The sequence below is a fragment of the Symphalangus syndactylus genome, chromosome X, assembly GCF_028878055.3.
Source record: "Symphalangus syndactylus isolate Jambi chromosome X, NHGRI_mSymSyn1-v2.1_pri, whole genome shotgun sequence".
Lineage (NCBI taxonomy): Eukaryota > Metazoa > Chordata > Mammalia > Primates > Hylobatidae > Symphalangus > Symphalangus syndactylus.
The window spans coordinates 58,890,140-58,907,131 of NC_072447.2; the positions used below are offsets into that span (position 1 = coordinate 58,890,140).

The following is a 16,992-nucleotide window of genomic DNA, read 5'->3' on the forward strand; positions in this document are numbered from 1 at the left end:
GACCCTGATATGGTTTGGATCTGTGTCCCTGCCCAAATCTCATGTGGAATTATAATCCCCAGTGTTGGAGGCGGGGCCTGGTGGGAGGTGATTGGATCATGGGAGCAGATTTCCCCCTTATTGTTCTTGTGATAAGGAGTGAGTTTTCATCCTTCCTCTTCGCCTTCTGCCATGATTGTAAGTTTCCTGAGGCCTCCTCAGCCAAGCTTCCTGTACAGCCTGAAGAACTGTGAGCCAAGTAAACCTCTTTTCTTTATAAATTACCCAGTCTCAGGTAGTACTTTTTTTTTTTTTTTGAGACGAAGTTTCACTCTTGTCCCCCAGGCTGGAATGTAATGGTGCAATCTCAGCTCACTGCAACCTCCGGCTCCCAGGTTCAAGCCATTCTCTTGCCTCAGCCTCCCAAGTAGCTGGGATTACATGCATGTGCCACCACACCCGGCTAATTTTTTTGTAGTTTTAGAAGAGACTGGATTTCACCATGTTGGCCAGACTGGTTTTGAACTCCTGACCTCAGGTGAACCACCCACCTCAGCCTCCCAAAGTGCTGGGATTACAGGCATGAGCCTCAGGTAGTTCGTTACAGCAGTGTGAGAATAGACTAATACAGACCCTAAAAGATTTCTTGAAAGATAGTGAGGTTTAAGCTGAAGCCTGAACCTGCAAAGAGGGTGGAAGAGTATTTTATGCAGAGGGAACAGTATATGCAGAAATTTTGAGAGGAGAGAGAATGTGCTAGAAACTACAGGGAGTTAGGGCTTTTTGAAGCTAGAAGTGAGAGTGAACAGAGAGGAATCCCAGAATGGAAGACAGATGATGTCATTTTAAGGAATTTTGATTTTATCTAGAAGGGATAGGGGACAACTGAAGGCTTTAAGCAGATACACATTTTATGCTCAGCTATACATTTTAGGAAAGTGATTCTGGGTTATTATGTGGACAATAGATTCAGAGGAGTGTGGCCAATACTGCTAGTTATCAGCCCCTGCATTTCAGGTAGGCATATGGCCACCCCAAATAAAGATTTCATTCCCAGCTTCCTTTGCAGCTAGGTGTGATAATGTGACTAGGTACCAGTCAATGAGATATAAGTAAAAATTTCTGGGAAGAGTCCTTAAAGGGAGAGGATGTAGCTTTCTTCACTCTTTTCTTCCTGGCTGGAAGATGGATGTGTTGGAGGGCTCTCAGGCAGCCATCTTGGACCAGGGCACACTAAGGGCTGCGAAGCAGCAGAAAAAAAGGAGCCTGGATCCCTGACAATCATGGAGCCACTATATTGGCCTTCGACAGCCATGTATCAGTTTCTTTTATGTTTTTTAAAAAGTGTATTTTGGCCAGGCACAGTTGCCCATGCCTGTTATCCCAGCACTTTAGAAGGTTGAGGTAGGCAGATCCCTTGAGTACAGGAGCTCGAGACCAGTCTGGGTGACATGGCAAAAGCCCGCCTCTACAGAAAATACAAAAGCTAGCCAGACGTGGTGGTGCATGCCTGTAGTCCCAGCTACTTAGGAGGCTGAGGTAGGAGGATCACTTGAGAAAAGAAGGTGGAGGTTGCAGTGAGCCATGATCGTGTCACTGTACTGCAGCCTGGGCAACAGAGTGAGACCGTGTTGCAAAGAATAAAAGTGTATTTTGATCTTGTTTAAGCCACTGTTACTTGGATTTGTTGTCACATGCAACTGAACTTAATCCTAAATATCACAGGAAGAAAGAGTGGAGGCAGGAAGGCCAGTTAGGAAGACGCAGTGATTGAGTGTGAGAGGAGAGAATGCAAAGATTTGAAGATATTTGTTGGTAGCAGAATATACAAGTCTTGGTGATAAGCTGAACGGTTGGGGGCTGTTGGTGAGAAGAAAGGAGGTGTCAGAGATAGCACTCAACGTGAGAGTGGACAACAGGAATATTGTTTGCTGAGGTGATTTTAAAACATGTTTGCAAACTCTATGTCACTTCTCCCATCAAGGGATAGAGTCTCATTTCCCTCCCCTGGAATATGGACTGGCTTTGGTGACTCACTTTTGGTGGATAGGATGGTGCAGGAGTGAAGATGCAAAAACATTAAGCTTAGGTCTTAAAAGGTGAAACAGCTTCTACTTAATTCTGTCTTTGGATGCTTGCTTTTGTACCTAGCCACCATGCTGTAAGGAAGCCCAGGCCACATGGAGAGCCATACGTGGAGAGAAAAACCAAGATCCCCCACTCACTGCAGCTGGGTTCCTGACAGCCAGCCCCAATTTGCCAGCCATGTGATTGAGCCATCTCGGAAGTGGAACCTCTATGCCCTATAGAACCACCCCAGCTGATGCCACGTGGAGCTTGGTGAGCCTTTCCCACCAAGCCCTGCTCAAGTTGCATATTCTTGAGCAAAATAAATGATTGTTGTTTTAAGCCACTATGTGTTGAAATGGTTTAATACACAACAATAGATAACTGCTATATTTGCTGAGAAGGTTCTGAGACACCTCTATAACTATAGCAGGAACAGGCTTAAGAGACCGTTTGTACTAACCCCTCCCTTTATGATGGAGGCAGCTCCTCCCCAAGGTCCCACTTACAGAGTGAGACCTTTGTCTACTTCTGTTTGGCATGTGCTGGCCATGTGCAAACCCACAATTATATTGGCCAATGGCAAACAGAATTGGGAAACCAACAATTTCCGATAAAATAAGGTCTCATTTCAAACCAGGTACACCCATTTTGGGGATTACTAATTGCTTTGGAGTTTCTAAATCACTTCTCCCATCTGCATACATGGGCAACAGGGCTAACTTACCACCTCCCAGTGAAAAATAAAAAGATAACCAAACCCTGGACCTCTGTTGCCCCTCTCCCTCCAGTGCCTGATTTCCTCATCCTTGCATTTCCTGTCTGGTGCTATCCCTCGGGAAGCCAGCCAACCAGTCAATGTCTCCATTGACTGGAATTTTGCTTGGCTATATTGTTACTTGATAGGGGCCTTTGGTTCAGGGTGATACTGAGAGTGGCTGTCACAGTTCTCTACCACAATCCTTAACAGTCTGAAGACGGTCGATAAAATTTAGCAGACATGTTACTGTGATGGTTAATTTTATGTGTCAACTTGGCTAGGCTGTATTCCCCAGTTATTCAATTGAATGCTAATCTAGGTGTTGCTGTGAAGGCATTTCATAGATGTGATTAGCACCTACAATCAGTTTACTTTAAGTAAAAGAGATTATCTAGGTAATCTGGGTGGGCATGATCCAATCATTCAAAGCCCTTAAGAACAAAACAGATTTTTTTAAGGAACAAGGAATTCTATATCTGCAAACTACAGCATCAGCTCCTGCCCAAAGGTTTACAGATTGCAGGCCTACCATATGGATTTTGGACTTGCCAATCCCTACAATCACGTAAATCAATTCTTTGAAATAAATCTGGACATGTATATGTATCTCCTACTGGTTCTGTTTCTCTGGTAGAACCCTGCCTGATACACTAGCTAAAGGAAAAACACTCGTTCATTACAAAAATGGACAGCAACGAAGACCGAAATCTAGGTTTGCTTTCATCTTGGAAGCTTTTAGTGAAATCTGAATAGAAGAGAAGTAACTTTCCCAAGGATTCATTTGACCTGCGATTGGCTTTCATCCATACCCCCAGGTGTTTGCTCAAAAAACATCACCAGCAATCAGCAGTGTCCTCATTTAAAGGGTTCTTACCAGAATGGAAACATAAGAGATAAATAGTCTTGACAGGTGATTTCATGACTCTGATGGAGGTACTTACAAAGTAAAAGAGGTATGCTTTTTTTTTTTTCCCCCTCTAGAAGCTAGAGATAAGAGAGTTCATCCATCGCTAGGGCAAGAACAGGTTTTCCTTCAGACCAGAGCAAAATTTAGAAGTTATGTGGACCTTTGGTAATGTTGTCAGAATTGCCCTAGCTCCTTATCAGGGTCTATCTCATGGGGAAGACCTGCTCAGACTGAGAATCTTGCCAGAAGTAGATCACAGGGGGATCACATCTGGATTGGGGTGGGCTCAGTGATGGCCCCATCTAGGGGACCACAGTGTGGTGGAAAGAGCCAGGGCTTTGGAGTTGTCATCAGAGCATATTGTGCAAAGGTAGCCTGTTGCCGGTGGGCCTGTGTGTTGGTGAATTCTGGAGGGTGGCATGGGAGCTGCGTGTGAAGGTTTGATGCAGAAGCCTCTTTAGTGATGACTATTTGAAAATGTGGTTGGTATAACACAGTTGGGAGAAGGCTAACACTTTCTGGAAGTTCTCAGTGCTGGGCCCTATGCCAGGCTTTTTCACTGGTGTTATCTCAGCATACACAGGAACTTTAGTTCTCTCTGGCCCTGGTGACAGTCCTGAAAATTTAAAATGATTGATTAAAAAAGGGCTTCAAAGATTTGTGGAAAATGTGACATTAATTTTCGCAGCTCTGGCTGGTAAATGCAAACGAAAGATAGCATTATCCAGTGATCTAGTAAAATACTCCCATGTTCCAGATGGGAATAAGGACCAGGAAGGAAGTGGCTTGTTAAAGATCATGCTCCTGGCCAGGTGTGCTGGCTCACATGGATGAAGCTGGAAACCATCATTCTCAGCAAACTAACACAAGAACAAAAAACCAAACACCGCATGTTCTCACTCATAAGTGGGAGTTGAACAACGAGAATACATGGACACAGGGAGGGGAACATCACGCACAGGGGCCAGGGGCCTGTCGGGGGTTGGGGGGCTAGGGGAGGGATAGCATTAGGAGAAATACCTAATGTAGGTGACGGGTTGATGGGTGCAGCAAACCAACATGGCACGCGTATACCTGTGTAACAAAACTGCACTTTCTGCACAGGTACCCCAGCACTTAAAGTATAATAATAACAGAAAAAAAAATTAAAATTTAGCTGGGTGTAGTGGCACATGCCTGTAGTCCCAGCTACTCGGGAGACTGGGGCAGAAGGGTCACTTGAGCCCAGGAGTTCAAGACTGCAGTGAGCCATGGTCATTCCAATGCTCCTTACTGGTGTCCAAGCTTGCTTTCATACCCAGATTCCAGTAGGGTATTACATTGATTTAATGGGGAGAAAGATGGGGGGAAAAGCCCGTGATTTCAGAATAGCACAGTGTGTCCCAAACTTGGCTGATAATCCTGGCCTTCAGAATGCTATAAACATACAGATTCCTAGGTCCCCACCTAGAAATTCTGGAAAGGTAGTTCTGACGGAGGCTTAGAACTCTGGATTTAGACAGATATCATGGGCTGTTCTTGTTATCAGCCAAGCCTAGGGAACAGAAGGGGAGCAAGGGACATAAGAAACTGAGATGCAATTCAGCATTTCCATCTCAGGAGCTTTGGAAGAAGTCCCTGGGCAGACTTCTTTCTTTAGTTTAGACACAAATAAAAATGACTGTGCATTATTGATGGTAAAGACAGTTGGTAATGGCTTCCCCATCACTCCTCAGATGGCTATCATCTTTCCCCAGAAGGGTTTGGCTGGTAAAAGCCCAAAGTTAACCTTTAAAAAGGGATGTGCACACTGTAATAGGGGTGCTCCAGAAAACCAGACAGTCTTCAAAACCACTCGAATGAATCTCTCAGGAGGAAACCATAGCTGCTTGAAGGAGAGGTGGGGTTGCTGACTCCTCACATCACATCACATCTCGGAGCCCACTCCAGGGAGGGACTGAGCAGAAAGAAGAATCAGGAGTGCCAGGTGGCAGTTGGAAAGTAATTGACTGTCTAAGGGCCATGTACTGACTCCAACTGGCCACTAGCCGCATGCTGCAACTTGGGGTGACAAGAACCAAAGGAGAGCTGGCATCCTAGACACCTCCATTTTTAGACATCCTATACTGGGTCAATGAAGATACTGTCAAGCTATCCATCGTGTGACAATACATAGCTATTTACCATGCTAAAATAGTCCGTTTTAGCATGGTAAAAAGAAGCAGAGACACTGTTGGAGTTCTCTACTGCTGCTTCTCCAGCTCTCTCTTTGGAATTTCGGCACAAACTCGGTTTACAAGCCTCACAGAACACGCATGCAAAAGCCTTGGCCTGGTGAGAGGCACATCCTCTGTATTCAGTACATTAGTAGGTATCGTTGTCACTGCCATGTGCTAGACGTGCCTTCCATAAAGAGCCACGGTACTCTCCACGCCCTACGTCCCCTTATAGCTGAAGCTTCCCCTTCCATGGCCACTTGCTTAGGGCAGCGGGGCAAGGCCATCTTTGATGGATAGGGGATACCTGGTGTGAAAGGCTCTACCTAATGAGCTGTTGGTAAAGAGTTAAGCCAATTATTCTGATTCCCTTTTGGGATTTTGATTTGGGACCTATCTGAGAAAGAGAGGATGGGGCAATGTTATGGAAAGAAGCAGAGATGCCATGAGTGAGGGTGATTGGGGGCCCATGAAACAGTGACCGAAGCACCAGATGCATGGTCGCTGGATGCCAGGACTGCTTCGGGTCTCAAGAGCTTCCGTGCCAAGTTCTGGGCCAGGGATGGCCTTACCGCACACACCTTTTCCAGAGGGTGGGCTCATGGAGTCTTTGCTTTTTGTCTCCAGGAGAGCCAGGCAGCCCACCAACCCGGAGAAATGGGGTTTTATTGAGGCATGAGGGAAGGGCGGCGGGTTAGGATTGGAAGTCCTGGGCCTACTGAGACTCAATTTCCGCCTCTGTAAGAGGGGGGATGACAGTGTCTTCAAACCTCATGGGAATGGCATGGAAGCTAATGTGCGTGAACCTTGTTATAGCATTCACCATCCTGTGCCCCTGTATAACCATATTATCCTCAAGCCCATCTTCCATCTTAGTTGTCCAACTTGCTTCTGCCTGACTTCTGGCAGTTTCCAAAAGCAAATGTTTCTCAAAAGACAAAGATTTGCCACTACTGAACATATTCGAATATTTGCTCAGATAGAAACAAGTGTGTGAAAAAAAAGAACATGAACTCCTCTTAGAAAGAAAATCTAAGACCAGAAGTGTGGCTTTTCCAAGATTAAAAGTCAGCCTGTCTCAGTAAGAAGGCTTTCCTTGCCAGCTACATTTGGAAGGCTGAGGAAAATCTTGAACAAATGAATTGTTACTTTGAGTGGACTTATTGTTCTCAAGCTCACCCAGGGAGAAGAAGAGAACGTGCTAATGCTAATAAACCTATGAGTTTCCTTTCTGGTTACACACCTGAACACCTTTCACATGATTTAGTTGTTAAATATGCATGTGAAATGGGACTTAGGTTAATCATGCATCCTAAGTTAATCAATGCTTTATAATTAAAACAATGTTGATTCAATAACTGTCTCAGCTGTGGATACTTAAACCAAAAGTTACTGAACATTTCTCCAAGCTGTATTGTATTCAAAATAATGAAAACTCTTTTTTGGTTTGTGTCGTTAAGAGAAACATCTTGGCTGGTTGCAGTGGCTCATGCCTATATTCCCAGCACTTTGGCAGGCCGAATTGGGAGGATTGCATGAGTCCAGGGGTTCCAGACCAGTCTGGGCAACATAGGGAGACCATGTCTCTACAAAGAAATGAAAATTAGCTGGGCATGGTGGTGCCACACCTGTAGTCCCAGCTACTTGGGAGGCTGAGGTGAGAGGATCGCTTGAGCCTGAGAGGTTGAGGCTGTGCTGAGCTGTGATTATGCCATGCATGGCATTCCATCCTGGGCAACAAAACAAGACTGTCTCAAAAAAAAAAAAAAAAGGGGGGAAACATCTCACAATTTTTCCTACTACAGTAGATGAATTTTTTTTCTTTTACTAAAGGTCTTTCTGATTATTTTTTCCACTGAAACCCAGACACAGCACAAAGCTTTTTGGTGTGTTAACTTTGGATTCTACAAGTGTCTGGCCACCAGAGTGATTCTTTTTTTTTTTCTTCTTTTTTTTTTCTTTTTTTTGAGATGGAGTCTCACTCAGTCACCCAGGCTGGAGTGCAGTGGTGTGATCTCGGTTCATTGCAATCTCCGCCTCCTGGGTTCAAGCGATTCTCCTGCCTCAGCTTCCCGAGTAGCTAGGATTACAGGCGTGTGCCACCACACCTGGCTAATTTTTGTATTTTTAGTAGAGTCAGGGTTTTGCCACTTTGGCCAAGCTGGTCTTGAACTCCTGACCTCAGGTGATCCGCCTGCCTTGGCCTCCCAAACTGCTGGGATTGCAGGTGTGAGCCACTGCGCCTGGCCCAGAGTGATTATTTTTGAGAAACCACTTGGATGATTTAAAAAGTTGACACCTCATAACTCTCAGTCATGTTTATAGGCAAAGCTTACCCTCTTATCTCACTGTCCCAGGTACTGAAGGAGGGAGGAAAATCTGTTAAGGAGATAGCTCCTAAATAGTTTCAATGTTGCTTTGAAATCCCTAAGGTATGGCAGGTTTATGATAGGTCGCTTCCTCCTTTTAGGAAGTTTCTCTCTGTTACCGTTGGCCTAGGCTGATCAGTTCAGGGTCCCTGAAACTCAGTCACTAAAGGAAGAAAGTCAGGTGCAAAGGGTAGAAGCAGAGACAGGAATGAGCCAAGAATGGGTATAGAATTTGGAGTTTTCCTTGGATCATCGAAGAGTGAATAACATATCCAGGAGGGTTGAATAGATGTTAAAACCACATAAAACAGAGTTGGTGGGGTGGGGTCAGGGATATGAAATGTTTCCCTTGCAGCAGAAAGCCTGTCTCATAGGCGTACAGTTTCTATGGAAGACAGGTCTCCTAACTCCAGGTGACATCCTTTCCTTGGGCGGAGCTTCTTTTTGCTTAGATTCTTGGTATTCTGCAGAGGTTCTGGGTTGAACCCTGATGGAATGTTCTCTCAGGAGCAGAAGGCTTGAGAGAAATTCTGCTTCATTCCCCGGGGAGGGTTTCCAAGAGAGGAGTCTCATGTGTGGCTTTACCCACTCTCCTGTCTCCCAGCACCTCCCGGCATGTCTTCTCTGTGTCTCCCCTCTTCAGGCCAACTGCCTGCATCCCTTCATTCTATCTTGTATTCCCATTGGCCTGAGGAGGGGTCTCTGCTGGATGGATGGACAGCCTTCACCCCAAACTTCAAACGTGAAAAATTAGATTCAACATCCCCTTTGGGAGGCAGTACGATCAAGTAGTTATGACCATATCACTGAAAGTCAAGCTGCCTGGGTTCAAATCCCAGTTCTGTCACTTAACAATTGCGTGACCTGAGGCAAGTTCTGTAATTTAGCTGTGCCTCAGTTTCCTCATCTATAACTGACAGATAGTAATTAAGGGGACCCACAGGACTCTTGTTCTGAGCCAGGATATTTTTGAGAGCGAATGGGGCTGGTTTTAAGAATTAAATCAGGACAGCAGGCATCCTGTGGGACGGTCTCAGGCAAACCTAAAAAGATGGTTATCCTCATAATTATGGTACCCACCTCATGAGGGCGTTGAGAGGGTCAAGATTGTGAGAACAGTGTCTGGTACATGGGAAGGGCTCTAGAAGCATTTTCTATTATCATTTGCCCCAAACGCAACACCCTTTTCTAATTTCTCCATTTCTGTAAGTGACCCCACCATTCTCCCAGTCTTCCGGGTTAGAATATCTGAAGCTGTTTTTGATTTCCTTATCTTATTGGCTGATCTCTTGGATCTTTGGCTCCCCATATCAGTTTGCAGTGTCATCACTGTGACCTGTAACGTATGCATTGTTTCATGTTCACTTGTGACCTTAGTCACCTCTCCTCCAGCTGGCCCAGCCTGGTTCCTTCCCTTCCTGAGCCCCTGTTCCCTCATCTCTCAGGTGGGGACGATGGTATTTGCCTCCAAGGGCACCTCCATTGCCAGGCTCTGGCATGGTCTCTGGACATCGTAGACACTGTTACTTCCTTCCTGAATGCATGATAAACATGTCACTGTGCTTTATAGACTGTGGAGTGCTTTGTAAACACAAAAGGTACTGTGGAGGGCCAAACAAACAACGTCCACACCATGACTATAACTGACACAGGACAGTCTTGAAATGTGGGAAAAATATCTGGGAAACCCTAGTCAGGAAATCATTTCAGGCGGAAGGGTTGGGGAGTGAGTGTTATCAACTTCTCAGCCATTTGAAGAGGCCAAATGGACACAAAGCGTTAATCAGACCGGACATTCAGACAGGAAAACCCAAGGGTCAGAAGTTGGCCTTGGGAGGCCAGGCACGGTGGCTCACGTCTGTAATCCCAGAACTGTGGGAGGCTGAGGCGGGTAGATCACTTGAGGTCAGGAGTTTGAAACCAGCCTCGTCAACATGGCGAAACCCTGTCTCTACTCAAAATACAAAAATCAGCTGGGCGTGATGGCAAGCGCCTGTAATCCTAGCTACTCGGGAGGCTGAGGTAGGAGTATCACTTGAACCTGGGAGGCAGAGGTCGCAGTGAGCCAAGATTGTGCCACTGCGCTCCAGCCTGGGCAACAGAGCAAGACTCTGTCTCAAAAAAAAAAAAAAAAAAAAAGAAGTTGGCCTTGGGATCCGGAAAGAGGATGCCCCAGCCCATGGCCTCCAGCACTGTGGCCCAGAGACTGGTGGCCAGGCCACTGGCACTCACCCACCGACTCCCGTCTTAGATCAGCACCCACCCACCAGCCTTCTGACTACTCAGAAGCTTGCCTTCGTGCAGAGAGAGGTGCATTCCACTCTATGGGAGGGTGATGCTTTGTAAATACCATTTCAATTGCTGGTTCTGTGACTCGGCCAGTGCAAATTGGCTTCTTTTAGGGTGTGCTGGTAAGACCACCAAATGTGAGCTCCAAGAGAGCGGGGACTTTGTCTGTCTTGCTCACCTCTGTGTCCCTAGCACCTTGTAGAAAATTCATACTCAATACAGTGTGGTTAAATCAGAGGAGGAATTATTGAAACCCCAACTCTGGACTGTGGTGAATTTACCAGGGTAAATGCCAGCCTGAGACACCCTTTGGGAGCCAACAGAAAGGGTGGCTTTTCTGGTGACACGCCCATGTGTTACTGCATAGTACAACCTTTGAAATGATGACAGTTGAAAACCAGTTGCTAACATTATTGCATGCTTGCCTGCTCTGTTTCAGGCCCAGTGCTCTGTGCTTTGCATGTGGTGTCTTGCTTAGTTCTCACACTTCCATGAGTGCAGGCGCTGTGCTCACCTGCAGTGAGAATTCTGTGTGCCTGGAAGTTGAGCAACACATCCAAGTCTTTGTTCATAGGGGTGAAGCCAGGATTTGAACGCAGGTCTGCCTGAGTCCCGGCCCAGGCCATACTGTCTTCTGGGGCGTTGAACCTGCAGCCTCCTTGTTGGGTCTTCTCTCTCTGGCACTGCCAGGTGGTCTGTGCCTCAAGCGCAGGAAGTGGATCTCATGTGCTCTCATCTTTCCAGGAACCCTGGACGTCATCTGGCTTATGGTGGGTGTCATGAGTCTTGGATGTGCCCTCCCTTTCCCTGTTTCTCCGGTAGCCTGTGTGAGCATGACCCTGCCCTACTTTTGCCGTGAAGATTCAACACCATTTCCCTGACCCCACTCTGAACCCTTGCCGGTCCCTGTATACCATGTTTAGACCCATTTCTGAAAAGATCCACCGTCTTCAAGTCATTTTTCTTTAGAAATGCAAATCCTCAGACCCTGCCCCAGACCTGCTGAATTAGAACCTCTAGGGCTAGTGTGCCAATAAGCCTTACTGGGGATTCTGGTGCCTGCTCAAGTTTGAGAACCACTGTCCTATAGAATGAAGTTTAGCTCCCCACCCCCAGCCCTCGCCCTACCCACTGCTCTCTGACACTCTAATGGAGGGCCATGACACTTGCTCTACTTCCCGCAGTCACGCCTTATTCTCACTTCCACGTCTTTGCCCTGCCTGTGGAAGATCCGTCACTGACATTTCCCTGTCCCATCCTTCCTCTCCCAGTTTAGGCCACACCCCCTCCAGGCAGCTTTCCTGGCCCTTCCAGCCCTCATTTTCTTCCTTCTTTTGCATTCTGTGCTACACAGGCCTTGTGCTATGCACATCGGGTCTCTCCTTAGCTGTTCAGTGCACAGGAACTTTGAATAATCACGCCTTGGTAATCATACCTCCGCCTCAGCAAATAGTGGTGGATAGGTACCTAAGAGATCCTTAGTAAGCAAATCTTGTCCATACACTGATTGGTGTGCTGCAGCGGACTTACTTGGGGTGTGTATGTACCCCAACCCACAATTCCTGAGAGGCCGACTTAGGCAGTTGGTGGTCAGTCCAGGAACAGTACATGAGGTAATGTTGGAGGAGCAGGGAGCATGATTAACAGAGAGATCCAGTCTGCTGAGAGATAATAGAGCAGACACCCAGAAGGGAGCAGAGATGAGAAGCAAGGCAGGACTGGAGCCAAATAGGAACTTACAATTTCTTTCTTACCAGGAGGGCTGGATGGACGTACTTCTGGCACAATAAATCCCTTTTTCACTTTAATTTCTGAGGAGGTTTCTGATCCTTGCAACTAGTGCCCCCTGATTAAGATACAAGCAAATGGTTGCTTTGGAGGACTTGTGTTGTCTTGGTTAAGTGAGTGACCATCTTAGCTGAATACTACACAGTGTCATGCATGTTATCTACGTAGCAGTAGCCCTGGTCAAGGCTGCTTCCCTTGCCTACCTGTGCCCCTTGCTGTCAAACCTTTGGCAGCCAGAGGCTCACTTAGTAGTAATTATGGCCTCCTCTTCCATTGGGTAGCCCACACCTTGGATGACCCCTCTGGTGGAGGTGGTAGCTAACTTTCCCTTCCTATTAAAGACTCTTTCTTTCCTCTCGCCTCCCACTTTGTCCACCATCTTCCTCCATTCCAGGGACCCTGGAACCTTGTCACTGAAGCATTTGTGGGTTGCTCAAAGATTTTCACTGTGGCAGATGAAATAATCATTCTGGCAGGCAATTCAGCTAATAGTTGGGGCAAGCAGGGCAGCTGACGCAGAGTAAAGCACATTATTTCATGGGCTGTCATTTCGATTCAGGTGTGCTAAAGCTCGTCATAATTCTCCACCGGGCCATTCCTTTTTATATGGGCTGTTGGTTTTCTTTTTTCTTCTTCTTTATTAAATCAAAAGACAGGAAACCAAGTGCTTTTGACAACTCATTCGTGCATCCAAGCTTGCAGAAATATCCGAAGGAGCTCAGTGGCTTCTGCTGTGCAAAGCTCCTGTTGGCCCAGGAGGCTCAGACAGAATTCTTATTGTCAGGAAAACCCTCACACTTGCCTGAGAGCAGACGCTGCCAGGCTTCTAGTTCCCCCTAGCCCTTCTGTTGAGATTGCATCACCTGTATGAGTCAGGGTTCAATCAGAGGCAGAAGCACCAGGATGATTGCTTCCGTTTTATAGGGTTTTGACTTTATACAGTCGTGGGAGCTGGCTAAGCAGTCTCTGTAGGGCTGCTGTCCTCCCACCTGATGTTGGGGCTTGAAGTCCACCGGGCAGACAGTTGGGAAGGGAAGATAGATGCAAAGTGGGGGAAGACCAAGGGCAAGATTGAACCCATAAGCGCAAGCTGGAGCCCACGAGGACTGACTGAAACCACGTCAGTTCTTGTTGCCTTGATCTTGGTGGTGTGGTGGCCTGCAGAGGCTGGAGTCCTGTAGTATGGAGCTAAACCTGGCTCAGGAGACGTTGAAACTAAAGAAGTGGATGGGAAAAGGTAGAGCAGCTGCAGGCCTGGCCATGCTTTACACCAGCAAGGTGAGCCAGCAGGCAAGGGACAATGTGTGTGAATTACCAAAGAACCGCCTTTTCACTTCCACCCTCCAAGACTCTCCACAGAATCTATCTGTGGCCCACCCTAATTCGAAGCATATAGGGAAGGGAATTCTGGGAAACGTAGTTCAACCTGGCCAAGTTGACACATTACAAAGCCGTCACATCACCTTTGGCTTTCTTTGCATATCCCATGGTGACTTTTTCTTCAACTAGACTAAGCTAGCTCACTGGAGCCTAAATGCTCTGAGTCTATATTTGGGGCATGGAGGTTTACTGTCCTGAGAAAAGGCTGGATAGAGGAGCAGGCTTGGGTAGGCAGCTTCTGGGCCAGGTTTTGGGTGAGGAGCTCTCCAGCAGATGGACACAGTGCAGACAGAGCTCATGGAGGAGCTGGTGATGCATTCTTTGGGTACCTGAGAGAAGCTCCTGGTACACTGAACATCCTCTTTCTTTTTCTTTCTTTCTTTCTTTCTTTCTTCTTTCTTTCTTTTTTTCTTTCTTTTTCCTTCCTTCCGTCTTCTTCTTCTTCTTCTTCTTCTTCTTCTTCTTTCTTTCTTTCTTTTTTTCTCTTTTTTTTTGCTGGAGGGGAGACAGGGTCTCATCATCTTGTCACATGGGCAGGAGTGTAGTGGTGTGGGCTCAAATAATCCTCTCCCTCAGCCTTCTCTAAGTAGCTGGGACTACAGGCACACACTACCACACCCAGCTAAATTTTTGAATTTTTGTGGAGACAGGGTCTTGCTATGTTGCCCAGGCTGGTCTCGAACTCCTGAGCTCAAGCGATCCTCCCGCCTTGGCCTCCCAAAGTGCTGGGATAACAGGTGTGAGCCACTGTGCCGGGTCCGAACCTCCTTTCTATCTCCCATCCCAACCCCTATTTCCCCCTCTTCACTGCCCTCATTCTTCTGCACCCTGGGTGCCTTCAGGAGGTTCTGTCTACCAGGTCCTTTCTGTGGTAGAAGGAAGAGTCTGGGGAGAAAGAAAAGCAGGCAACTTCCTAGAAGCTGGGTGTGAGAAAGTAGCCACAGAGGCCTTAGAGAGAGAGGCCGCAAAGCCCGAAAGGGCCTGAGCTGAGAAGGAGGTGCTGGCAGTTCCAACCCGTGTCTGTCACTAGGCTCAATGGTCCTTCGGGACTGCATTGCAGGGAGACACAAAAAGCATTTGGGGACTCTTCCCTCAAACCAAATATACTGCTGTAACCATGCATGTGTGTTAGGAAATTTGTAACAGCTCCTGTCTGAGGTTGTTGTAAGTGATTTATTCAACAAAAGTTTATCAGTGTTCTACTTTGTATAAGGTGTTGGGCCTTATATAAAGTAGGACCTACTGAGGTCACAAAGATAAATAAGAGAAGGCCCCTACACCAAAGAAACTGGTACCCTTGTGGGGCAGAGTGACATATATACCACAAAGTTCAATACGGGGCAGAATATGACAAATGCTATAAGAGATGTAAACAAGGTGCTATGGGAATACAGAAGAGAAAGCAGTAGGGAAATGCAGGTAGGCTTCACAGAAGAGGTGGTATGAGCATGGCCCTGAAGAATGAGTAGGATTTTGGCAGGTAGAGATCTAATATCAATGCACTTTAACCGAAGGATCAGAATTGAGCAAAGGCAAGGAGCAGAGTTAAAGGCCATGTCTGGTCTATGGGATACAGACATGGGTTCATCAGGGGAGAAGACTGGAAAAGTAGGTTGGGAGAAAACTGTGGGGCTCTTGAGCACCACATGTAGGAATTTAGATTTTATTCTATAGATAATGGGCATAATGTAGGCAAAGATGATTGTTCATGAAGATGCCATGGGTATCCCCCCAAAAAACTCTTTGGAGGAAGTTAAATTCAGTATGGCAATAAGTATTCAAAGGTGTAAAAACATTTATACCCCTTAACCCAGTGGTTCCACTACAGGGAAGTAGGGAAGCCACAAAGTATAGTATTTAAGGGTGTGACTTCTGCAGTCAGGAGATAGGCCTGTTGTTCAAATCTCAATTCCAAAATTTACTAGCTGGGTAACCTTGGGCAACGTATATAAATCTCTCTAAGCCTCAGATTCCCCATCTGTAAAATGGGAACAAGAATATCTTAGAGAGTTTGAAGATTAACTGTGACAAATGTATGTGAAGCATGCCTGGTCCATAGAAAGTAGCAGGTATGTGGTAGTTTTTAAAAGGAAATTTGTCTCAAAGACTTAACATGAAATTCAGACAAAGACTCTGCAAAAAGATGTTCATCAAAGCATTATTTATGATAATAAAAATAAAAAATGTAAACAGTCAACAATAGTGAATAAAACTATGGTCCATACACACGAGGAAATGATGTATGTGAAGAGTTTTAACGGTATGGAGGCTATTATGAGATATAATATTAAGCCATAGAAGAATATGCAATATTACATATACAATTTACTTGTAACCATGTTAAATATGACTAGAAAAAAGACTAGAAGAAAAAACACCAATGTGTTAACAGTGGTTGCCTCTGTGGCAACCCAGTGGTGAGTTATATGTGATTTTTCCCCCCTATTTTTTGTGTTTAAATATATATATGTATATATGTGTTTAAATATATACATATACATTTAAATATATATACACACACATATACGTGTATATATGCACATATATGTGTATATATATATACATATATACACACACTTATATGTATGTATACTTTATACATTTTTACAATGAGTCTATATCACTTTAATAATAACAAATAAAAGTAAAAAATTGAAGAAAAGAAAGTTTTTGAACTGGAAAGGGAAACGATCATTTTTTTGGGAAGGTAGCAGGTGGCCAGGTTAAGCATGCATTTGAGAAAGGAAAGGTGAGAAGCAAGGAGCTGGGTCACATTGCTCTTTGAAGCAGGCCTGACGTGGTGCTTTTCCACCTCACAATGAATGGGGTGATTCTGAGGGTGCTGTAGGGGAGGAGCACTTTGTTGGAAGAATTCTCTTTACATAGCCAGGAGGTCTATGCAGAAGGAAGGGGGTCTGTAATGGGGACCTCTTGCAGGAAAATATGCTTAGACAACCTGATGGCCCCCTGAGCTGTGAGAGATTGAAGTATTAAGGTAAAACAGACAACCAAAAGGTAGGGGCATAAATTTTTCACCACTGGGCTATGGACAGGACCTCAGGGAGGCCAGAGAGATCAGATGGATCCAAGAACGATGAACGTCAAGAATGAAGTGAGCCTCATGAGTTTCCACACATTACTGCAGCCCTCCTGGCCATATAGAGAATTCTTTAGATCCAGAACCCTGAGGAAAGGACTATAGTTTTAGGATGAAAAGAAAGCATCAATCTCAATATGCTATAAGGTAGTTATATTTGT

General features: G+C 45.7%; 1 protein-coding gene across 3 annotated transcripts in view; it reads right to left on the reverse strand.

The window, feature by feature from the left end:
• The window catches only part of DIPK2B (divergent protein kinase domain 2B), a 56,325-nt gene that overhangs the window by 11,425 nt on the left and 27,908 nt on the right, over positions 1-16,992 (reverse strand). Inside the window, exon 3 of one of the 3 annotated variants that reach the window (XM_055268645.1) lies at positions 2,396-4,329. The exons of the other annotated variants lie outside the window; for them this stretch is intronic. Within the exon in view, the coding sequence (XP_055124620.1) occupies positions 4,279-4,329 (51 nt within the window). The 3' untranslated portion in view covers positions 2,396-4,278. Of the gene's footprint in view, positions 1-2,395; positions 4,330-16,992 lie in introns of those variants that run through there. 3 annotated transcript variants of the gene reach the window in all.